Source organism: Chiloscyllium punctatum, chromosome 7, assembly GCF_047496795.1.
Source record: "Chiloscyllium punctatum isolate Juve2018m chromosome 7, sChiPun1.3, whole genome shotgun sequence".
Lineage (NCBI taxonomy): Eukaryota > Metazoa > Chordata > Chondrichthyes > Orectolobiformes > Hemiscylliidae > Chiloscyllium > Chiloscyllium punctatum.
The window spans coordinates 91,436,994-91,462,467 of NC_092745.1; the positions used below are offsets into that span (position 1 = coordinate 91,436,994).

The 25,474-nt window shown below is 40.5% G+C and overlaps 1 protein-coding gene across 2 annotated transcripts in view; it reads left to right on the forward strand.

The window, feature by feature from the left end:
- LOC140479920 (zinc finger FYVE domain-containing protein 9-like) overlaps positions 1–25,474 on the forward strand; it is a 118,823-nt gene that overhangs the window by 74,123 nt on the left and 19,226 nt on the right. For both annotated transcript variants that reach the window (XM_072574297.1, XM_072574298.1), the window contains exons 5-6: positions 12,368–12,544; positions 23,221–23,390. In XM_072574297.1, the coding sequence (XP_072430398.1) occupies positions 12,368–12,544; positions 23,221–23,390 (347 nt within the window). The remainder of the gene's footprint in view (positions 1–12,367; positions 12,545–23,220; positions 23,391–25,474) is intronic.

Consider the following 25,474-nt stretch of genomic DNA (forward strand, 5'->3'; position numbering starts at 1 on the left):
TTCTCCTGCTCCTTGGATGCTATCTGACCTGCGCTTTTCCAGCAACACATTTTCCATTCTAAAACCTCAGTAGAGTCGCGGTACCAGCACTTTCCAACCTTGTTCTCTCTCAGACTACTCCAAAAATGGTACTCGCAATCTTTAGTATTTATACAATTTTTGCCCACTAAACATGTCAATCAAACACCTGCTGATGAACATGATGTCCTCTCCACATTTCTGCTGTGCTTGTGATGCACTTGTTAGATTTTTGATCACATTACTAGAATAGTGATGACGAAATTGCCCTTGTACTGACTCTGGTGATGACATTAAGTGTTGATATCCTCTGAAGTTTGGTCACGTACTCATTACCTCATGTCCTTGTTTAAACCTGATTGCTGGCTATTTTTAAAAAATGTCTTAAACCCATTCTTCTTTGTTTTCCACCTCACATGTTTGATTAACTTTTTATTCAAACCCCTATTGTCTTTCCTCATCGGTACTTGAAGTGATCTGTCAAAGGCTTTTGTTCCTCCTTAATGAATAATTGTAAAGTTTCATAGCTGCTTAAATTTGTTCTTGTACAGAGCTGGACTTTCTGCTTTTCCCAGCAAAGTTATCTTTCTTAATACGTTTTGCTTTTTTTTCTAACATTCTTTGGGTTCTTTAATGCTTTTCCTTCGTGTCTTTTCTCACCATCACCATCCAGTGCTATTCGCCTTATGGGCAAAAGTAGAGGCAGAAACCAAAAGGCTGGTTCAGATTGCGGAATTGGCAGCACCGGTTGTACGGTTTTGTGAAACCATTGAGTTGGCTTGCCTTTTGTGGGGATTTTAAACAAATGGTAAACTACTTCTTGCAGCTGGATATCCCATTTGTCACATTAAGGATTTATGCACTAAGCTGGGAATGTGCCTTGTGTACTTGCAGTTGTGGTTAGGTGAGAATTCAAGTGTGTAATGGTTTGCACCAATATGAGACTGTCATCTGGGGTATCGTCAGCCCGTGCAATTTTTCAGCGGAAAATGGAGATCATTTTACTTGGCCACCATTTTTATCTGGGTGACATGCTAATAATAGAGAAGACCAATCAGGAGAACTTGGACATAGTCCTTAGTCATTTTCTCCTAGGCGGGCATACGCCTAAGAAGGGAAAACATGTGTTCCAGGCATCCCAAGTGATCTACTTTGGCTACAGAGTCGACAAGATCGTGTGATATGTGTTCGAAGATAATGAGTGTGATCAGAGGTGCCCCAGTTCCCTTGTCTCTGCAGAAGATTAGGTCTTTCCTTGAGCTGGAGAATTATAACAGAAAGCTCATATGCAACCATGCCTCTGTTCGGGCACCACTGTATCAACCTTTTTTTAAAAAAAAAAGGTCTGCCTTGGAACTGGTGTATAACCAAGCCATAGGTTTCAGGGATGTGCAGAAGCAGCTATCATTCTCTCAGGTGTTGGCACATGATGAACCCAAGTGAGATCTGCTTTTCACACAGCATGCCTCCTTGTATGGCATTGGAGTAGTATTCAGCTCATAGGTGGCCCAATGGAGAGGAACACCCAATAGCATGTGTGCATCCAGGACTTTGGCTAATGCAGAGCATGAATATGCCCAGGTAGGGAAGGAATGTTTGACAGTCAGTTGCAGTCAGGAAGTTCCACTGGTACCTGTTACAGATGTAAATTTATAATACGAACAGACCATAATACTTAACGAGGACAAGGCAGTGTTGCCCACAGCTTCAGGCTGATTCAGTGGTTGGCTGTAATACAAAGTGTGCATTAGTACAAATTGGAACACCTGGAAGGCCAAGTAGCAAATATGGATGTATTGAGCTGCCTCCTGCTGACATGCTATCAGTGGTACTGCCACTGGACCAGTCCATAAGGGTTTTAAATTTTAAATTTCCTGAACAAGGGCTTATGCCCGAAACGTCGATTCTCCTGTTCCTTGGATGCTGCCTGACCTGCTGCGCTTTTCCAGCAACACATTTTCAGCTCCAGTCACAACTGGCAAGATCAGACTTTGGATGCAGAAAGATCTGGTCCTGGTAAAGCTGAGACATCTGGTGGTGATGGGGAAACCAAAGGGCCATCATAAGCAGAATTGAAATCACCTTGGACCCAGACAGATCAGATCACGGTAGAGTATGGCGCATTATTATGGGGAGCAAGAGTGAATGTCCTGATCAAAGATTGTTGCCAGGTACTGGCTGAACTCCTCTAGGGTCATTCAGGGGTTTCCAAAATGAAGACATTAATGAAAGTATATCTGGTGGCCAGGATTTGATGCAGACATAGTTTTGGTGTGGCAGTTCCCAGAGTGCCAAGAAGGACAAAAATTACTGCCAGCAGCTCCCCTACGTTTGTGGGAATGGTGGTGTAAACTCTGGACTCAGTCACATGGTGACTGTGCAGATTATTTCATGGGTTCAATGTTCTTGTTCATTGTGATGTGTGTACAGTTCATTTGTCAAACAGGAGGATGACGATAGAAAAACTGCATGCATCTTTGCAATATGCAGACTCCCAGAGTTGTTGGTTGCAGGTAACAGGCCATTGTTTACCAGCAGGGAATGAATATTTCCTAATGGGTGTTTGACATATAACAGCTCTATCCCATCCGTCATCCAATGGTCTGGCAGAAAAAGCTTACAGAAACAGCCTCCATCTTCACTGAATATCAAATTGTCCTGGTTCCCATTTGATTATAGAACAACCCGTCATGCAAGTGCAGGGATAGCTCCAGCAAAGTTGCTAATGGGGAGAAGGCTCTGCACCAAGTTATACTTTATCTTCTCTGACCTGATGGGGTGAGGGGAAGTGAAACCACATTGGGAATGCCAGTGCTACAAAGAACACTTTTCTCTAAATGAGAGAGACTGTTCACTTTGGGGCAAAGTTTGGTATAGGAACCATGGGAAAGGCCTTGCAAGGGCAAGAGGCATGGTCAATCTGATAAGTCCAGTGATCCACAAAATTTGGGTAGGTGCAATGGTCCTGAATAAGCATGTGGATGATATCAAAGCTACAAATGCACAAACAATGTGATACCTGGCTCATTGACAGCCTTTCCGACTGTTCAGAATCACTCTGTGGGTTCTTCATCTCCAAGTGTTGAAGAAAGATCTGAATCTGAGATGGACATGGTAGATGTCACTGCCTTGATGCCTTTGCCAGCTGAAGAATAGAATGACTTTCTTCCGAGATGCTCGAACACCGGTGAGCTACTGTGCTGCCCATTTCGAGGCAGAGTTGGAGGAACCTCACCTGGTGCTAAAATGCCCCAGGACAAGCTTAAAAAAAAGAAACTGGCCCACATCTTTAGGCGCAGAGGGGGTGTGATGTAGCAATGGTGAGGAGATCAGCTGGGTGATCCAGTTAATCTGGCCCAATCAGGGAACCCTGGCTGACAGGTAAAGAGGAGTGGCAGACCACCTGTTCACCTGAGAGGTGGTGATGAGGAAGTTGGATTCTCCACGTGTAAATAAAGGATGTCTTGGGATACTAGCCTCTGGAGTGAGTTCACTAATCCAAGGTTAGCCAAGCTGCATTCCTCTGGTGCCTTTCCAATTCTTGAGATAATTGGAGGTTTGTTCATCTTATGATCCAATTTACAGAAATTTTAGAAGTAAACAGAATCAATAGTTAAATTGGATGCAATAGCAGTAGTCATACAGTTCTTGCTATCAGTATGTGGAGCAAACCTCTGTTACCTTCTGTATAGAATGACTTCCTGTGACTTTGATTTTTTTTTGACCTGAGGTTGTTTACTTGACTGATCCGCTGGTCGACAGTCTTAACAATAATAGAAGGTAAACAGAGAGGAAAACCATTTTACTCACTCGAATCTAAAAATTCTGCCCATTTGAAGTGGCTTAAAAGCAGTTTGTATTCATTTCAAGTCAAAGTGCAATAATTACATTTTTTTTGTCACAAAACAGATTGCTTTGCTTTGTCTTTGACCATTCTTGTCCCTATCAGTTTAAAAACCATTCCACTTTATCATTATCTTTCTCCTCTTCTCTTCTTCCATTGCCCATTACTGGAAGGTTGGAACCAAGACGTGATCTTTTGAATCTTGATGTAACCTCCTCAATCTCCTTGAGCCAGTTGGGCGACCTAAATACTGTATAAGCTTACCAATAGGAGAACTCTAATTCAAAACCAATCTCAAATTATTACATTAAATAGTTTTAAAATTGTGACTGTTTACTGTGTACTCTCAGTAACACAAGCCTATGCTGGCTAGTTTGGGAACCTGGATTATGGTGAACGGTACTTCTTAACAATTTGCTTATGTGCTTTAAAACTACATTATAGTACTTTGTAACTCTTTTTAGACCAGGTCAAAATGTTTCTCCTTTTTATTGCAGTGTCTCTCAAAATTTTTTTTAAAAAGTGTGATTGCAATTTGAAGTGATGACAACTTAAAATCACTTGTAGGCTGTTAACATTAAGGGGCTAGTGATTCATGTATGCTATTTCAAGTCTACGAATGAACTTAAAAAGCGCTTTATTTGTTCCATTTGTGCTGCGGATGAGGGCTTGTATTGTTCCACTGTCATGAAGTCACTCAGTGTTTTAAAGAACTGATAGTCGATGACAAACAAAACTGACACGTCACTTAATAGTGGGTGGGTCCAGTCAGAGTAGACCTTGAAGCAAGTTAGTTTGTGAATATGAACGGTGATATTGGTTCAACATATACATTAGTTAATGAAATGTTGGACTCCTCTTGGAAGCTAGGAACTGATGATATAAACCTCATCCTATACCTATAACAGTAAAACTGTGGTTGAAAAAATCTGGCCGGCATGGTAGTTGGAATGCGGCTTTCTTGGAGATTGTGGTTCAGTTTTTGTGGACTCAATAAAGTAATTGATTGTATTTCTAAAATAATTGAATTTAGTGTTTTAAATGAGAATTGGGTATAAATTGCACCAACACTGAGTCACAGATGTACAGCATGGAAACAGACCCTTCGGACCAACCCATCCATGTCGATCAGATATCCCAACCCAATCTCGTCCCACCTGCTAGCACCCGGCCCCTCTCCCTCCAAACCCTTTCTATTCATATGCCCATCCAAATGCTTCTTAAATGTTGCAATTGTACCAGCCTCCTCCACTTCCTGTGGCAGCTCATTCCATACTCTGTGAAAAAGTTGCCCCTGAGGTCTCTCTCTTTTTTTTAATCTTTCCCCTCTCACCCTAAACCTATGCCCTCTAGTTCTGGACTCCCTGACCCCAGGGAAAAGATTTTGTCTATTTATCCTACTCATGCCCCTCAATTTTGTAAACCTCTATAAGGTCACCCCTCAGCCTCCGACGCTCCAGGGAAAACAGCCCCAGCCAGTTCAGCCTCTCCTGTAGCTCGATCCTCCAACCTTGGCAGCATCCTTGTAAATCTTTTCTGAACCCTTTCAAGTTTCACAACATCTTTCCGATAGGAAGGAGACCAGAATTGCATGCACTATTCCAGCAGTGGCCTAACCAATGTCCTGTACAGCCGCAACATGACCTCCCAACTCCTGTACTCAATATTCTGACCAATAAAGGAAAGTATCCCAAACACCGCCTTCACTATCCTATCTACCTGCGACTCCACTTTCAAGGAGCTATGAACCTGTACTCCAAGGTCTCTTTGTTCAGCAACAGTCCCTAGGACCTTACCACTAAGTGTATAAGTCCTGCTAAGATTTGCTTTCCCAAAATGCAGCACCTCACATTTATCTGAATTAAACTCCATCTGCCACTTCTCAGCCCATTGGCCCATCTGGTCCGGATCCTGTTATAATCTGAGGTAACCCTCTCCGCTGTCCACTACACCTCCAATTTTGGTGTCGTCTGCAAACTTACTAACTGTACCTCTTATGTTCGCATCCAAATCATTTATGTAAATGACAAAAAATAGAGGGCCCAGCACTGATCCTTGTGGCACTCCACTAGTCACAGGCCTTCAGTCTGAAAAACAACCCTCCATCACCACCCTCTTTCTTCTACCTTTGAGCCAGTTCTGTATCCAAATGGCTAGTTCTCCCTCTATTCCATGAGATCTAACCTTGCTAATCAGTCTCCCATGGGGAACCTTGTCGAACGCCTTACTGAAGTCCATATAGATTACATCTAATGCTCTGCCCTCATCAATCTTCTTTGTTACTTCTTCAAAAAACTCAATCAAGCTTGTGAGAGATGATTTCCCACGCACAAAGCCATGTTGACTATCCCTAATCAGTCCTCGCCTTTCCGAATACATGTGCATCCTGTCCCTCAGGATTCCCACCATTGAGGTCAGGCTCACCGGTCTATAGTTCCCTGGCTTGTCTTTACCGCCCTTCTTAAACAGTGGCATTACGTTTGCCAACCTCCAGTCTTCTGGCACCTCACCTGTGACTGTCAATAATACAAACATCTCAGCAAGAGTCCCAGCAATCACTTCTCTAGCTTCCCACAGAGTTCTCGGGTACACCTGATCAGGTCCTGAGGATTTATCCATCTTTAACCATTTCAAGACATCCAGCAATTCCTCCTCTAATCTGGACATTTTGCAAGATGTCACCATCTATTTCCCTATAGTCTATATCTTCCATATCCTTTTCCACAGTAAATGCTGATGCAAAATATTCATTAGTATCTCCCCCATTTTCTGAGGGTCCACACAAAGGCCGTCTTGCTGATCTTTGAGGGGCCCTATTCTCTCCCTAGTTATCCTTTTGCCCTTAATATATTTGTAAAAACCCTTTGGATTCTCCTTAATTCTATTTGCCAAAGCTATCTCATGTCTCCGTTTTGCCCTCCTGATTTCCCTCTTAAGTATACTCCTACTTTCTTTATACTCAGGATTCACTTGATCGATCCTGTCTATACCTGACATATGCTTCCCTCTTTTTCTTAACCAAACCCTCAATTTCTTTAGTCATCCAGCATTCCCTATTACTACCAGCCTTCCCTTTCAACGTGTCAGGAATATACTTTCTCTGGATTCTTGTTATCTCATTTCTGAAGGCTTCCCATTTTCCAGCCATCTCTTTACCTACGAACATCTGCCTCCAATCAGCTTTTGAACATTCTTGCCTAATACCGTCAAAATTGGCCTTTCTCCAATTTAGAACTTCAACTTTTAGATCTGGTCTATCCTTTTCCATCACTATTTTAAAACTAATAGAATTATGGTCGTTGGCCCCAAGGTGCTCCCCCACTGACACCTCAGCCACGTACCCTACCTTATTTCACCAAGAGTAGGTCAAGTTTTGCACCTTCTCTAGTAGGTACATCCACATACTGAATCAGAAAATTGTCTTGTACACACTTAAGAAATTCCTCTCCATCTAAACCTTTAACATTATGGCAGTCCCGGTCGATGTTTGGAAAGTTAAAATCCCCTACCATAGCTACCCTATTATTCTTACAGATAGCAGAGATCTCCTTACGAGTTTGTTTCTCAATTTCCCTCTGACTATTGGGGATATATAATACAAACCCAATAAGGTGATCATCCCTTTCTTATTTCTCAGTTCCATCCAAATAACTTCCCTGGATGTATTTCCAGGAATATCCTCCCTTAGCACAGCTGTAATGCTATACCTTATCAAAAGTGCCACACCCCTTCCTCTCTTGCTTCCCTTTCTATCCTTCCTGTAGCATTTATATCCTGGAACATTTAAGCTGCCAGTCCTGCCCATCCCTGAACCATGCTTCTGTAATTGCTATGACATCCCAGTCCCATGTTCCTAACAATGCCCTGAGTTCATCTGCTTTCCCTGTTAGGCCCCTTGCATTGAAATAAATGCAGTTTAATTTAGTAGTCCTACCTTGTCCCTGCCTGCCCTGACTGTTTGACTCACTTCTGTTCGCAGCTGTACCCATCTCATATCAATCTCTTTCCTCACTATTCCCTGGATCCCACCCCCCCATCTTACTAGTTTGAATCCTCTCAAGATGTTCTAGCAAATTTCCCTGCCAGTATATTAGTCCCCTTCCAATTTAGGTACAATCCGTCCTCCTTGTACTGGTCACTTCTACTCCAAAAGCGATTCTAGTGATCCAAACATGTGAATCCTTCTCCCATGCACCAGCTCCTCAGCCATGCATTCATCTGCTGTATTCTCCTTTTCCTGCTCTCTCTAGCTCGTAGTATTGGGAGTAATCCAGATATTACTACCCTTGAGGACTTCCTTTTTAAATTTCTGCCTAACTCTCTAATCTCCCTTCAGAATCTCAATCTTTTTCCTTCCAATGTCATTGGTTCTAACGTGGACAATGACCTCCTGCTGGCCCCTCTCCCCTGTGTGAACATTCTGCACCCTCTGAGACATCGTTGATCCTGGCACCAGGGAAGCAACACACCATCCTGCTTTTCCTCTGGCCGCAGAAACGTCTGTCCGTACCTCTGACTACAGAGTTCCCTAACACAATTGATCTCTTGGAAGCTGACGTACCCCTCGTTGCATTAGAGCCAGTCTCAATACCAGAAACTTGGCTGTTGGTGCTACATTCCCCTGAGAATCCATCACCCCCTACATTTTCCAAAACAGCATACCTGTTTGAAATGAGTATATCCACAAAAGAATCCTGCACTAGCTGCCTACCTCTCTTACCCTTCCTGGAGTTAACCCATCTATGTGACTGTATCTGAGACTTTCCTCCCTTCCAACAACTGCCATCCATCTCTCACTGTTGCTGTTGCAAATTCCTCATCGCTTCTATCTGTCTCTCCAACCGATCCACTCGATCTGATAAGATTCACATCCAACAGCATTTATGGCAGATATAATCCGCAGTAACCCTTAAACTCCCACATCTGACAAGAAGTACATATCACTGCAAAGGCCATTTTTGCTCCTTCGCAATCTACAGACCCAGAAAATAACACCAACTTATTCCTCTACAATCACTGCCCCAGGTTAAATTACTAGCTATGGCTTATATTTTAAGTTTAATCAAGAGACTTGTCTCCAAAAAACATATAATCAAGAAAGAATCCACTCTACTCACTACTGCAGCCTTTCTGTTGGACAGACTTAAAACAACAATTAACTTATCTGCTTCTGTGCTGTGAACTTCGCCCAACATTTTCTCTAAGATTAGTTGTGAATTAGCTTAATTTTTCCCAGATGCACTCCGATGTCCAGCAGTACGCTAATTCAAACCGCAAAGGCGGTAACTGTGCAGGTTCTCTCTCTCCTGCACTCTTCTCACCATGTGTTTCCTTTGTCTGCTTTTCTCACTTTTTAAACTGCTGTTGTTTTGACTTCTTTTTCCCAAAGTTCCAAAATAATGCAACAGCATGTAAAACGGTAATTGCTACTCCTGGAATTCGAGGAAATCACCTCCAGCACCTAAAATACCTCAAAACAAAAAGGAGCAGCTCTTACAGCCAGAAATTTTTCCTGTCCTCCATCTTGGATTACCCAGAATCCTAAGTAAACCTACTTTTGTATATGAAGGAAATGTATCCATTCAGCCAAACGTTATTTACTTCTGCACTTCTGATTGTTATATATGCATAAGATTTGATTTGACTGTTTTGCCTCTTCTGTTGTACCTAGAATTCAGTTTTTGTCAATCAGCCTTTGTATGAAGGATATTGCAATAACATCCTTTTTGTCTCTTCAGTATGCCCCCCTGACCTGACTTGCAATGATGTTGACTTTATTTTCTACAATTTAATAGATTATTGACTATCTGATAAATCCCTGATGATCTATCTCAATTGTGTTCTTTCATGGCTTAAAACTCCAAACTTGACAGTTAACTCTGCCCCATCCTGTTTTCTGTAAGATGTATGTTCTTGTAACACTCGATACCTTTCTGTCTGACTTGGGTTATAGAGTTTTCTAATTGCTGTTTCACTGTTTGCGTGCTGGGTGTTGCCTCCAAATAATTATAACTCTTACCAGTTTCAACTCTTTCAGAATTTTACACTGCTGATATTTTATATCTAACTTAGTTTGAATGAGATTATAAGTAAAACAAAGTATTTGTGGAAAATGTAAGAAAACGAGAAGTCTTAATTTTTTTTCAATAAAATGTTCTTTTCAGCTTCTTTTTGCCCACAAAGATTATTTAGTGGCTATTGCTGTGTTAAGTACACAAATTTTCAATTATACTGAGTTATTTGAGGTATGTGGAAGCCATTACCAACTTTGGCAATGAAAATATAATTTAAGGTCTCTAATTTTTTTGTAGTTCTATGAAGCTCTAATTCAAAGAATCACAAACATAGAGTTCTTACAGTGCAATAAGAGGCCACTTGTTCCATTTGAGTCTGCACAGATTCTTGAAAGAGCACCTACCCAGACCCCCACCCACCCACTATGGTTAACCCACCTAACTTGCATGGAAGGAGGCCAGAATTGCATGCAATATTCCAACAGTGGCCTAACCAATGCCCTGTACAACTGCAACGTGACCTCCCAACTCCTGTACTCTGACCAATAAAGGAAAGCAATCCAAATGCCGCTTTCACTATCCTATATATCTGTGAGTCTACTTTCCAGGAACTATGAACCTGCACTCCAAGGTCTCTTTGTTCAGCAACACTCCCTAGACCTTACCATTAAGTGTAAAAGTCCTGCTAAGATTTGCTTTCCCGTGTGTGAAATTCACTGCAATTGTGCCATTGTTGTAGAGCTTTAAATGCAGTTTAACCAATGAGCAGAACTCCTAGCTCCAGAATGCAACATTTGAAGGAAAGCTATTTTTGTTATCTGGGCTGCTAATAAATGAACCTAGTTCTCAACTGAGAAATTAATTGTTTCTGATAGCTGTGATGTGCCAATTTTAAAAAAATTTTCCAAAATGCTAACTGGAAAGCCGGTGGATTGAAAGTTTTAAAAATATTTATAGAAATGCACTTTTCTCTATCGCATGATTACCAACATTTATTAAGTCTAAAGCTCAAGTTTTCCTCTACTTGCAGTTTTATTTTTGTTTCTGATTCCAAGCGCTAGTGTGCTTCCTTAATGAAGTAATATTAAACAATAATGACTGTTGGTTAGAACTTCATTGTTGTTATGAGCATTTCTGCGCTCCCAATGATTTATAACTTGTGAAAAACCTTTTTTTAAAAATAAATACTACCTATAAAAAAGATCTTTCTCTCTTTGCTGCTTGCCTGTCATCAAATTGTATTTATTTATTAAAAGCAAAATAATGCACATTTTCAAAATCTAAAACAAATGATAAATTCTTGAGAAACTTAGGTCTGGCAGCATCTGTGGAAAGAGAAACTGTGTTAATGTTTTGAGATGTTATGAGTTGTCTTCAGATCTGAACTTCATTTTGAATTGCTCTGTTTCCTTTTTTGGGGTTGGGGAATGGTGGTCTTGGGGGAAGGGGATAAATACCCATGCATAGTTTCCAGGTGTGAATTGAAGACTAGGGTGTTATTTTAGTAGTGAAAATAGATGTTAAGTAGTTGCTGTGCTGAAAAAGGCATGCCTGTTTGAAAGTCTGGGGTAAACCAGCTTTCAAGATCTTTGTACTTGATCTGAATTTGAGGTAATCAATTCAAGCTTCTTTCATATTCCCTTTTTTAATCATTCCACCATTTTCAGCTGCTTAAATCCTAATTTCTGGGATTATCCCTTGACTATTTGTTTATGCTTCTTGCTTTTCTACCTTTCTTTAAGGTATTCCTTAGAAGTTATCCTTTTGGTCATGCTTTTGTCAGCTGTTGCTCCTATTGCATTTTGAGATGTGGAAAAGAATGGATTGATTGAATTTTAATCAGCAAAGTCTGAAGTATGAGTTTGTTCTATGTATTTATTAGATATTGTTAATAATTTTTAGGCTTTGTAAAAATCAGCACTTATCTGATATTTTAAGGTATTCATGTTTTAATAAAATGGTTTCCTTGGGAATACCAATGCTGTTTCTACAAAAAAAATAGTATGGGCGCTAGAAATATTAAATTGAAACTGTTGGAATTACTCGGCAAGTGAGATAACTTGTGCAAATAGTAACACAGTTTTTAATGTTTCAGATTAATCTTTCATCAGCACAAGAAAAAAACTGAGGGTTGCTGCTTAAGATGTCAATTTGCCTTGTTCACTTATGTTTTCTATTCCTTAATTTTAATGTGCATTTGATACAATTTTGGAAATAGTGATGCAGAAAATGAATTAACAGGTTCTGAAGTTTTAACTTAAGGTCATGAGTTTGCTAGTTTCCATATGTATGAGAAACTATTTTTGCAGGAGTCATTGGACCCAAAATATTAACTCTGAATTCTCTCCATGGATGCTGCATGAGATTTTCCAGCAATTTGTTTTTATTTTTGTAAGGTGCATTCCATCTTGTAATTTTGAAAACAAACTATATTTATTGACTTGTGCTTTAAATCATATAAAATTATGATTTTATGGTTTGTCTTTTGCAGCTCAAGCCTGGGAGAATACATTCAGTGCCTCGGCTTCAAGCCCAAATCCCAACAATCCTGCTGAGTATTGTTCTACTATTCCCCCAATGCAACAAGCTCAGGCCTCAGGGGCACTGAGCTCTCCACCACCCACTGTCATGGTACCTGTTGGAGTTCTGAAACACCCAGGCACAGAAGGTAATGCTAATGTTGTACTGAAATATATACTCTGAAAAATATGAGCTGAGAGTTGACTTTCAACATTTTGGTATTATACCTTTTGTGGGACCTATAATCAGTGGTTATTTCAGGCTTTTTGTTACTTTCAGTAAAATATTTTTTGTTTGGAAGGCATGGAGTTTTTGTGCAAGTTTCAAAAATGAAATGTAGGAAAAGGAGAGCATTTTTCAAGAAGTTTTTGAGAATGTCATGAAATTCTTTTTTGCAAAAGTTCTTTGCTTTTATGTTTTATATTCAAATTGAATTTCAGTTTTGAATAGAATGACATTTGAAAGTAGTTGTCACACCTTTTTATTTGTAAGTAAAGGGCTCGAATATGATTAGGATGGTACTTTGTTTGAACAAAATACATTATTGGGCTGATCTATGTACAAATTGTGCATATAACCATGCTTTCTCATGTTAAGTGACAGTTTGTTAGAGAGTGTCGTGAGTGTCGTGAATGTCTTTAGGATCTTTGTACTTAGTGAGATCCCCAGTAAAGAACTGGAGTATTTGCATTCCATGAATAACTTGAAACTCTGGTGAATTACTGAGATCTTCCTCAAATTGAATTTTATATTATTAGGGCAGGTAGTATTTAGGTTACCTAGTTTCTTTGTAGATATGAAAGGTATTTTTAATATAGAGCATGATATGTATTGCAGTTTTGGACTGAAAATTAATGAAATGATTTTTTTTGTCAATTTATTGGTAACACTGATCTGAATTAAATCTGTAACAGATTCTATTACAGTAAGTGGTGTATCTTGGTTATTTGGAGATGTCGTCGTTGGACTAGGGTGTACAAAGTTTAAAAATCACAACACCAGGTTATAGTCCAACAGGTTTAATTAGAAGCACCAGCTTTTGGAGCGCTGACCCTTCATCAGGTGGTTGTTAACCACCTGATTATCATTAGTTTTACCAAGATATAGATTTCAGTCATGGTCCTGTGCCCACTAGAAACTGGGTTTAAGGTTGTTCAGACTTAATCAAAAACCTTGAAGCAAACAGACCATTTTCAATCAACTGACTTGGATTGATGCCAAACTCTGTGTCCGAGGAAATAGAAACAAGTCTTAACTATCCTGCCATCTCAGCTCCCCAGTTTTGTTTCTCTTGACCATTGATTCTGACTTTCAGAGAGCCATATGGCATAGAAACAGACCCTTTTGTACAAGTCATCTATGCCAGCCACACACTTGACAGTTGTTTGAAAAATGGCTCTGCTTTATTTTGCATTTGATGTCGTTAATGTATCACAATTCTACCATTCATGTGTTTCATGTGTTCCTATCGTTGCTTTGCAACCCAAAATATTATGGACTCCAAAATCTATAACTGTTCTCTGCCCTAAAAGATGAAGCAGCATGTGTTTTTATACCTGTGATCCTGACTGTTTTACTAAGTCAGGGCAGTAATTACAGTGGTGATTAATAAGGTTGCCATGCGTACAAAATCAAGGGACACCCAAAATCTTTGACACCCAATTGGGTGTCAATGAAGTCAAGGGAGAGAAAGATGAAAAAATGGATGGTTTTGACTTGGCCAGCAGCTGGGCTGTAATGCTGGCAGACGGAGATGAGAAACCTGCTGTAAGGCTGGTTTCCTAAGTCTGCTGAGTTACTTTAAAAAGTAAGTTTCCATGTAGCATCCATCTCAAAGTTAGTAGACCCTGCATCCACTATCTTGGCTGTAGTTTACTCTGCAGGTTTGAGCTTCAAACTGCAGGAAGGAAGTTCAGGTAACAGTTAAGAGTTTAATTAAAGGTGCTTCTTTATAATGAAATACAAGAGGTCTTTTAAAAAAAATTTGTTTTATTTGAATAATAGTGGCTTAGTAGTCTCTTTTAAAATTATGAGTTGTTTGAGATAGCAAATAGGCCACCTTGCTGATCTTTGAGGTGCCCTATTCTCTCCCTAGTTACCATTTGGTCCTTAATGTATTTATGAAAATCCTTTTAGTTCTTCTTCACTCTATTTGCCAAAGCTATCTCGAGTCCCCTTTTTGCCCTCCTGATTTCTCTCTCAAGTATACTCCTACTGCCTTTAGAATCTGAGGATGCGCTTGATCTATCCTGTCTATTCCTGACATGCTTTGTTCTTTTTCTTAACCATACCCTCAATTTCTTTAGTCATCCTGCATTCCCTATACCTACCAGCCTTTCCTTTCACCCTGACATGAGTAGACTTTCTCTGGACTCCTGTTATCTCACTTCTGAAGGCTTCTCAATTTCCAGCCATCCCTTTACCTGCGAACATTTGCCCCCAACCAGCTTTTGACAGTTCTTGCCTAATACCTTCAAAATTGGCCTTTCTCCAGTTTAGAACTTCAACTTTTAGATCTGGTCCACCCTTTTCCATCACTATTTTAAAATTAATAGAATTATGATTGCTGGCCCCAGTCACCTCAGTCACCTGCCCTGCCTTTTATCCCAAGAGTAGGTCAAGTTTTGCACTTTCTCTAGTAGGTACGTCCACATACTGAATCAGAAATTTTCTTGTACGCACTTAACAAATCCCCCTCCATCTAAACCCTAAACACTATGGCAGTCCAGTCTGTTTGGAAGTTAAAATCTCCTACGATAACCACCCTATCATTCTTACAAATAACAGAGATATCCTTCCAAATTTGTTTCTCAATTTACCTCTGACTAATGGGGGGGTCTATAATACAATCCTAATAAGGTGATCATCCCTTTTTTATTTCTCAGTTCCACCCAAATAACTTCCCTGGATGTATTTCCGGGAATATCTTCCCTCAGCACAGATGTAATGCTATCCCTTATCAAAAATGCCACTCCCCCTCCTCTCTTGCCTCCCTTTCTATCGTTCCTGTAGCATTTATATCCTGGAACATTTAAGCTGCCAGTCCTGCCCATCCCTGAGCCACGATTCTGTAATTGCTATGATATCCCAGTCCCATATTCCTAACCATGCTGAGTTCATCTGCCTTCCCTGTTAGGCCCCTTGCATTGAAATAAATGCAGTTTAATTTATCAGTCCTACCTTGTTCTCTGCTTTGTCCCTGACTGCCCTGACCGTTTGACTCCCTTCTGTTCTCAACTGTACCAGTCTCAGATTGATATTTCCTCACTATCTTCCTGTATCCCACCCCCACCCCCTCTAACTAGTTTAAATTCTCCCGAGCAGATCTCGTATAGTAGTTTCCTTCTAATTTAGCTGCAATCCGACCTTCTTGTACAGGTCACTTCTACCCCAAAAGAGATTCCAATGATCCCAAAATGTGAATCCTTCTCCCATACACCAGCTTCTCAGCCATGCATTCATCTGCTCCTATTCTTGCCCTCACTAGCTCGTAGCACCAGAAGTAATCCAGATATTACTACTCTCAAGGACCTCCTTTTAAATTCCTGCCTAACTCTCTGTAATTTCCCTTCAGAATCTCAACCTTTTTTCCTTCCTTTTTTGTTGGCTCCTACATGTACAATGGCCTCCTGCTGGTCCCTCTTCCCCTTGAACACACTGCACCCTCTGAGACATCCTTGATCCTGCCACCAGGGAAGCAACACCCCATTCTGATTTTTCGCTGCTGACCAGAGAAACCTCTGTCTGTACCTTGGACTACAGAGTCCCCTAACACAGTTAATCTCTTGGAACCCAATGTACCCCTCATCGCATTAGAGCCAGTCTCAATACCAGAAACTTGGCTGTTCATGCTACGTTCCCCTGAGAATCCATTCTCTTCTCCCCCCCCCCCCCCCCCCCCCCCGGCACCCCAAACATTTTCCAAAACCGCATACTTGTTTGAAATGGGGATAGCCACAGAAGACTCTTGCACTAACTGCCTATCTCTCTTATCTATCTTGGAGTTAACCCATCTATGTGACTGCATATGCAACTTTTCTCCATCACATCTCCTTGCTCTTCTAAATTCCTCATTGCCTCTGTTTCTCCAACCGATCCATTCAATTTGATAGGATTCTCAGCCAATGGCATTTATTGGAGATATAATCCTCAGTAACCCATAAACTCTCCCTAAACTCCCACATCTGACAAGAAGAGCATATCACTCTACTAAAGGCCACTTTAGCTCCTTCACAATCTGCAGACCCAGAAAATAGCACCATCCTATTCCTCTACAAAACACTGCTCCAGGTTAAATTAACAATTGTGGCTTATATTTTAAGTTTAGTCAAGGGACATATCTCAATATAACATATAATCAAGAAAGAACCCACTCTACTCACTACTGCAGACTTCATGCAAGGCCAAGCTTAAATATTCGCTTCTGTTTCTGGGCTGTGACCTCTCCCAAACTGGTTCCTCCAAGATTTGTTGTGAATTTCACTGCTAATTTTCCCAGGTGCACTCAGATGTCCAGCAATACATAAATTCAAACAGCAAAGGCAGTGACTGTGCAGGTTCATTGCTGTGTCAGTTTCGCGCTCGCTTGTTCTCTGGCTCTCGCGCCCCCAAAGTCTGTTCCTCTCCCTTTTAAAAGTGCCGTTGTTTTGCCTTTTATTTTCTCTCTCCAAAGTTCCATAACAATGCAACAGCATATAAAACAGTAATTGCTGCTCTTTGGAATTCAAGGAAATCACCTCCAACACCTAAAATACCTCCAAAAAGGAGCAGCTATTACTACTATTTTTTCCTGTCCTCCATCTTGGGTTGCCATTTGATCAGAGGATTAGATAGGGTAGACAGTGAAAGTCTTTTTTTTTCCCTAGGATGATGACGTGTGCTTGTATGAAGGGGCATAGCTACAAATTGAGGGGTGATAGATTTAAGACCGATGTCACAGGCAGGTTTTTTACTCAGGTGGTAAGGGCGTGGAATGCCCTGCCTGTCAATATAGTTAACTCAGCCACATTAGGGAGATCTAAGCACATGGATGATGGGATAGTGTAGTTTAGATTAGTTCACAAGTCGGTGCAACTTTTGAGGGCCAAGGGCCTGTTCTGCGCTGTATTGTTCTGTTCTCAGAGCTGCTTTTTTTTTGAGGTATTTTAGGTGTTGGAGATGATTTCTTTGAATTTCAGGGGCAGCAGTTACTGTTTCATAGGCTGTTGTGTTTTGGAACTTTGCAGGGAAAAAAATCAAAACATCACTTTTTAAAGGAGGAAAACAGGCAAAAGGCAGTAGTCACATGATCAGTGAGAGAGAGAAAGAACCCAACACTGCTAACTGACACAGCCATGAATTGGACAGTTACTCCCTTTTTTGTTGTTTGAGTTCATGTACCTCTGGACATCTGAGTGCATCTAGGCAAAACTAACAAACAGTGAAGTTCACAGCTGACCTTGGAGGAACCTGTGTGGGCAAGTTCACAGCACAGGAACAAAGTTTTTTAACGTGTAACCTTGCTGTAAGTCTACAGTTGAGTAGAGTGGGTTCTGTCTTAATTGTGTTTTACTGAAATATATCTCTCAAATTTTAAACATACAAACTATATGTACTAAGTAAGCCTTGAGCACGTTTTTTTTCGAGCAAAAAGACTGCCATTTTCTGGGTCTGTAGATTGTAAAGGAGCAAAAATGGCCTTTAGTAGAGTGGTATGCTCTTCCTGTCAGATTTGGGAGTTTAGGGAGAGTTTCCATTTTACTGATGACTATGTTTGCAGGAAGTGTCTTTTGGTTTTGAATCCTATCCAATAACCTGGATTATTTGGAGCGGCAGTTAGAGCTAGGAGGTGTGATGGATGGCAGTTGCATAGGAAAGCAGAAAAGCCTGAGATACAGTCAGATATATGGATTAGCTTCAGGAAAGCTAAGAGGGGCAGGCAGGCAGTGCAAGAGTCTTCTGTGGCTATCTCCATTTCAAGCAAGTATGCTGTTTTGGAAAATGTAGGTGGTGTTGGACTCGAGGGAATGTAGCATGAGCAGCCAAGTTCCTTGTATCAAGACTACCTCTAATGAGAGGTATGTCTGGTTCCAAGCAATCGATTGTGTTCGGGGACTCTTTAGTAAGAGGCACAGACAGACATTTCTGCAGCCAGCAGCGAAAAATCAGTGGTGTGTTGTCTCCATAATACCAGAATCAGTGATATCTCAGGGTGCAAAATGTTTTAAAGTGGGAAAAGGACCAACAGGTCATTGTACACACTGGAACTAACAACATAGGAAGGGAAAAGGATGAGATGCTGAAGAGAGAATATAGAAAGCTAGGCAGGAATTTAAAAAGGAGGTCCTTGACAGTAGTAATATTTGGATTACTCCTAGTGCTTCAAGCTAGTGAGGGTAGCAATAAGAGGGTAGAGCAAATGAATACCATGTCTGAGCACTGGTGTAGGGGGGAAGGGTTCATGTTTTTGGATCACTGGGATCTCTTCTGGGGTAGGAATGACCTGTATAAAAAGGGTGGATTGCACTTGAATTGGAAGGGGACTAATATACCGGCAGAGGGATTTGCTAGAGCTGCTTGGGAGGATTTAAACTAGTAAGGTGGGACCCGAGGAAATAGTGAGGAAAAAGATCGATCTGAGACTGGTATAATTGGAAGAGGAGTGATTAAGCAGGCAGGAACAAAGCAGAGAACAAGGTAGGATGGATAAATTGCATTTATTTCAAGGCAGGAAGGCAGATGAACTCAGGGCATGGTTAGGAATATGGGACTGGGATAGAATAGCAATTACAGAAACATGACTCGGGAATGGACAGGACTGGCAGCTTAATGTTCCAGGATACAAATGCTACAAGAAGGATAGAAAGGGAGGCAAGAGAGGAGGGGGAGTGGCATTTTTGATAAGGGATAACATTACAGCTGTACTGAGGGAGGATGTTCCTGGAAATGCATCCAGGGAAGTTATTTGGGTGGAACTAAGAAATTAGAAAGGGATGATCACCTTATTGGGATTGTATTATAGACTGCCTTGTAGTCAGTGGGAAATTGAGATCTCCTTCCAAATTTGTTTCTGTTATTTGTAAGATTTTAACAGGCTGGTTATGGTAGGGGATTGTAACTTTCCAAACATTAGACTGGGATTGTCATAGTGTTAAGTGTTTAGATGGAGAGGAATTTAAATGTGTACAAGAAGGTTTTTGTGATTCAGTATGTGGATGTACCTATTAGAGAAGGTGCAAAACTTGACCTACTCTTGGAAAATAAGGAAGGACAGGTGACTGAGGTGTCAGTGGGGGAGCACTTTGGGGCCAGCGGCCATTATTAGTTTGAAAATCATGATAGAAAAGGATAGACCAGATCTAACAATTGAAGTTCTAAATTGGAGGAAGGCTAATTTTGACAGTAATGGGTAAGAACTTTCAAAAGCTGATGCTGGGCGGATGTTTGCAGGTAAAGGGATGGCTGGAAGATGGGAAGCCTTCATAAACGAGATAACGAGTGTCAGTGTGTTCCTGTTAGGGTGAAAGGCAAGGTTGGTAGGCGTAGGGAATGCTGGATGACCAGAGAAATTGAGGTTTTGGTTTTTGAAAGAAAAGGAAGCATATGTCAGGTATAAACAGGAGCAGTTTTGTGAATCCTTGGAGTATAAAGGCAGTAGGAATATACTTAAGAGGGAAATCAAGAGTGCAAAAAGGAGACGAGAGCTTTGGCACATAGGGTAAAGTAGACTCCGAAGGGATTTTTATAAAAAAACGGACAAAAAAGTAATTGGGGAGAGAATAGAGCCCATCAGGCTGCCTTGCTGATCCTGATGTGTGGAGCTGCAGGAGGTGGGAGAGATAAACAAACAAGTATTTTGCATTAGTGTTTATTGAGGAGAAGGACGCAGAAGATATAGAATGTGGGGCAATAGATGGTGACATCTTGAAAAATGTTTAAAAAAAAAATCCAGGAATTTCTAATTCGAGCTGATGGTACTGGATGTCTTGAAATGCACAAAGGTGGATACATTCTCCAGCCTCCACCACTTCCTCTGGCAGCTCATTCCATACATGCACCATGCTCTGAAAAAAATTGCCCCTTAGGTCCCTTCTATATCTTTTCCCCCCTCACCCTAAACCTACGCCCTCTAGTTCTGGACCCCCCCGCTTCAGGGAAAAGACCTTTGTCTGTTTATCCTATCCATACCCCTCATGATTTTATAAACCTCTAAGGTCACCCCTCAAGCCTCTGCTCCAGGGAAAACAGCCTCAACCTATTCAGCTTCTTCCTGTAACTCAAGTCCTCCAACTCTGGTAACATGCTTGTAAATCTTTTCTGAACCCTTTCAAGTTTCACACTATCCATCTGCTAGGAAGGAGACCAGAATTGCGCTCAATATTCCAAACGTGGCCTAACCAATGTTCTGTACAGCCCACAACGTGGTGCATGTATGGAATGAGCTGTCAGAGGAAGTGGTGGAGGCTGGTACAATTACAGCATTTTAAAAGGCATTTGGATGGGTATATGAATAGGAAGGGTTTGGTGGGATATGAGCCAAGTGCTGGCACATGTGACTAGATTAGGTTACGTTATCTGGTCGGCATGGACGAGTTTGACTGAAGGGTCTGTTTCCATACTGTACATCTCTGTGACTCTGACTCTAAATGTGGGTTTGGGTGGAGATGAGTAGAAATCATTTCCATTGATGGGAGGAAGTTCTCCACTTTAGCAAAAACCAAGGCTGATTATTATCTGAATTATAGCATTTTAAGAAAAGCTGTGGTGCCACAAAACTTGGATATCATGGTGGAACAGTCAATGAAGGTTGGCCTGCAGGTGCAGCGGGCAGTGAGGAAAGCTAATGATATAGTGAGAGGTATTGTGTATAGGAGTAATGATGTCGTCCTGCAGTAATACAGGGCCTTGATGAGGCCGCATCTTGAGTATTGTGCAGTTTTGGTTACTTAGTCTGAGGAAGGACATTTTTGCTATGAGGGAGTCCAAATGAAGATTCACCAGACTGATTCCCAGGATGGCAGGATTGATGTGAAGGAAGACTGGATCAACTGATGGCCCTATTTCCATGCTGTACATCTCTAATTCTTTGACTGGAATTTACAAGAATTTGGGGGTGGGGGAGTACAAAATCTCAAAGAAACATAAAATCTTGATGGGACTGGACAGGCTGGATGCAAGAAGAATGTTCCTGATTTTAGGTAAGTCCAGAACTAGGGGTCATAATCTAAGAATAAGGGGTAAGCCATTCAGGACTGAGATAAGGAAGATTTTCTTCACTCAGTTGTGAAACTCCAGAATTCTCTCCCACAGAGAGATGTTGGGGCTAGTTTGTTAGATATGTTCAAGAGGGAGCCGGACATGATCCTTGTGGCTGAAGGGATTGAGGGGTATGGAGAGAAATTGAGAATGGGATGCTGAAATTGCATGGTCAGCCATGATTGTATTGAATGGTGGTGCACTTTTGAAAGGTCAAATGGCCTGCTCCTGCACCTATTTTCTATGTCTCTATGATTGAGAATGTCAATCTAAGTCTTTCGCAAAAGAAATAAATTATGAAATGAGGGAAACCTATCTTATTTGGAATAAGCTACCTGTGTGTGATGGAACCTAATATAATTTAAGGCCTTTAAAAGAGAATTGAAGTATCTGCAGAGGAAATATTTACAGGGTTGCAAGATAAAAGCTGGAAAGTCGCATACACTCAAAACTATGGCTGTGCAGCTGCCTTGTATTTTGCACATACTGGCTGGTGTGTTAGTGCATACGAAAGCCACTATCACATGGAGTTTGGAAATCTGCATACCCAAGAAAAGTTAGGGAACCGTAGCTGGGGAATGGGACTGGATACACTGCTCTAACAGAAAGCCAGCATGGAAATGATGGGTTAAATGGCCTCCTGTGCTGTTATAAAAACGTTATAATGGATGTGTGTTTTCATTAAGCTCAAATTTAAATTTGCTTTAAGTTGCCTTCTGTTGGAAAAGGGAGCAGAATAAGTATTATTTGGAACAACACTGCTGTTTGCTTTTTAGAAGAGACTTTGGTAATGTGAGCATGTCTGTTATTGAACCATTTATTTAGTTTGTGTTTGCTTTGATTTATTCAATTGTCTTTTTTAAGGGTAATTAGAATTGCATACTGTATTTACCATCAAATGAATCTGAAGTTGCAGTATGTCCTTATGATTCGCAAAATTGTTCGTTTTAAATGATTACAATTTGGCACTCTCCAAGTTCGTATGATCACTGCAGGAAATCATTCCACCTTTTGAGTCCAAATAGTTTAAAATCGGGATGAGAATATATCCGTTTATATTAATAAATGTTAGATCTGCTATGAAAATCAAAACTCTTTGCCACCTGATTTATCTTCCCTTTATGAACATATTTAAAATTCCTCCACAATTGGCTGATTGAACAAAACTAACACATCACTGAAATTAACTTTGTTAATATGATCCATAGCTTTTTTAATGTATCTCTAGTTCACTTCTCTAGTTCATCCTGATGTGTAAACATCTGTAAGTATTGAAAATTGCTAATTTGTCCTTCTGTAGCTGATTTACTTTTTTTGATTTAAAAAGTTATTGATCAGATTGTGATTAGAATTTGTTAATTTATATGCTATATGAATGGGTGTTTTGAATGTAATAGTTTTATAGTCAATAGATAATATACCATTTAGCTCAACGTTTGCACATAATTGCTATCTCTTGATTTTAAACATAAGCCTGAGAGCGCACAGAAGGTTGAGTGCAAGGAAACTAGCACATTTGCTTATGATTTTCTCTTTTTTTCTTGCCCCTTCTGTGTTGGCTTGCATTCATTTTTAACTGATATTTCATAGTGGCTCAGCCAAAGGAACAACGACGTGTTTGGTTTGCTGATGGAATCTTGCCAAATGGGGAAGTTGCAGATGCAACAAAATTGTCAGCAAGTGGACCACCACCAACAGGACCTTTGGCAGTATCAAATGATTCTGGAAAAGAAGCTGTAACCAAATCTACAGCTTCTGAGGTAAGAATCTCCTCAAAATATAGCAGTTTGGAAACAATGCTATGTAAGTATGTGCAGAAAAATACTTTTGAGATGAATTTATTCTTCAAAGTATGTTTAATCAGAAATTAGTTATTAATCCTTAATTTTCTTGGTTTGTACAATTACTGATCACTTTGCCATTTTTGGTACTACGTTAAGTTGCTGATTTATTACGTGGAAAAATGTGAACTTATCCACTTCGGCAGGAAGAATAGATAAAATGGATATTATTAGACTGGAGAGCAGTGCAGAATTCTGAGGTACGTAGCGATCTACATATTCTGGTACATAAATCACATGAAGTTGATGCGCAGATACAGCAAATAATTGAGAAGGTGGAGATCATTTGGCCCTTCGAGCCTGCTATATTCATCAATATGGAAGTTGCTCAGGCAACTCAGTACCTCTTCCCTCCTTTCATCTCTTTAGCCTTAAGACCTATGTCTAACTCCTTGAAAACATCCAATGTTTTGGCCTTGGACACTAGTACAGAATTCCACAGGCTGACCAACTCTCCATGTGAAGAAATTTCTCCTCTGTCCTAAATGGCCTACCCTGTATCTTTTGACTGTGATCCCTGGTTTTGGACTTCGTGATTTAAATTGTCTAGAATTTTAAAGGATTCTATGAGCTTTCCCCACCCCCCCCCCCAATCTTCTAAACTCCAATGAATCATCCTAGCCGGTTTAGTTTGTCTTCATTATCCTTCACTCCACCTTCACCAAAGCCTGAGCATCCATCCTCTAATAACCTGCACACAGTACTCCAGGTTGGCTCTTAAAGGCCCTATACAATTGCAGCAAGATATCTATGCCCCTGTGATAAGCAGGTAGGGGAAAAAGTTAAGTTCTGAGTTTTGTGAAATGAGGTTCAGCTAAACATGACTCAGGTCAGATAAGAACTTGCAGTTAACAATGGGGCGCTGGAAGCAAAGGTAATGGGTTAACAAGGTGAAAAAGTATTCATTATGTAGAGTCATTTAACAATATTGGAAGCATTCAGTATGTAAAGTCAGTTTAACAAGGTAAAAAGTATTCATTATGTGAAACCAGTTAAGATAAAGAGCATTCATTATGTAACAGCAGATGGCTTAATCTCTACTATCGACACTCGCTGATTGTAACGGTCACCCAATCAATATGTATGTTGTCTGGATGTTCATCCCTGCAAAATGATCATGTAATTCATTAAGAAACTGCTGTTTGAGAGAGAAGACCTAGATCTAGTGTCTTTGTGCACATGGGCGATCATTCTCTCTCCCAAAAGGCCTGGAAAAAAGATGGAGGTAAAACTATACTGTTTCTCCCTCTGAGTGTTTTGCTTCGACTGTGTGTGGGGGGGGCAGATATAGGACGACACCTGTACTCAACTCCTCTCACTATGAAAGCCAGCATTTCATTTGCTACCTTCACTTCCTGCTGCATCTGCATGTTTACTTATAGCAACTGGTGTATAAGACCTGGGTGTCATTGCACCACTCCTTCCCAGTCTTTCCTTGGTTAGATAACCTGTCTTCTCTTTCTTGCTACCAAAGTGGATAACCTCTCACAGTTGATCTGCCATGTATTTTCCTCACTCTCAACTCGTTTAAATCACACTGTAGCCTCTCCTCACTTCATCCTTTCATCCAAATGTGTTGTCTGCAAATTTCTAATTGCAACATTTATATCTGTGATTGAAATCATTAATATTGTGAATAGCTGGAGTCCAAAAACTCATCCCTGTGATATATCGCTAGTCACTGCCTGCCACCTATTTGTTCCTGAAGTTTGTTTTGTGTTTGCCAATTTAGTTCTATATCCAGTAAATTAAATCCAGTCCCATGTGCTTGAAATTTACAAGCTAATCTTTTATGTGGGTCCTTTGCCTTTTAAAAGGCATTCTTAAAAAAAAATCCACGGTCTTCTCATATCAAAGTTACTAGTTATATCCGCTCCAAATCCCAGTCGATTTGTTAAGTGTGATTGTTTTTTGCCTTTGGAAGATCAGATAGTGTCTGTCTGATCCTGTCACTTCTTTTCAGGTACTCTGCCAATATATCTTATGGACTCTAGCATTTTCCC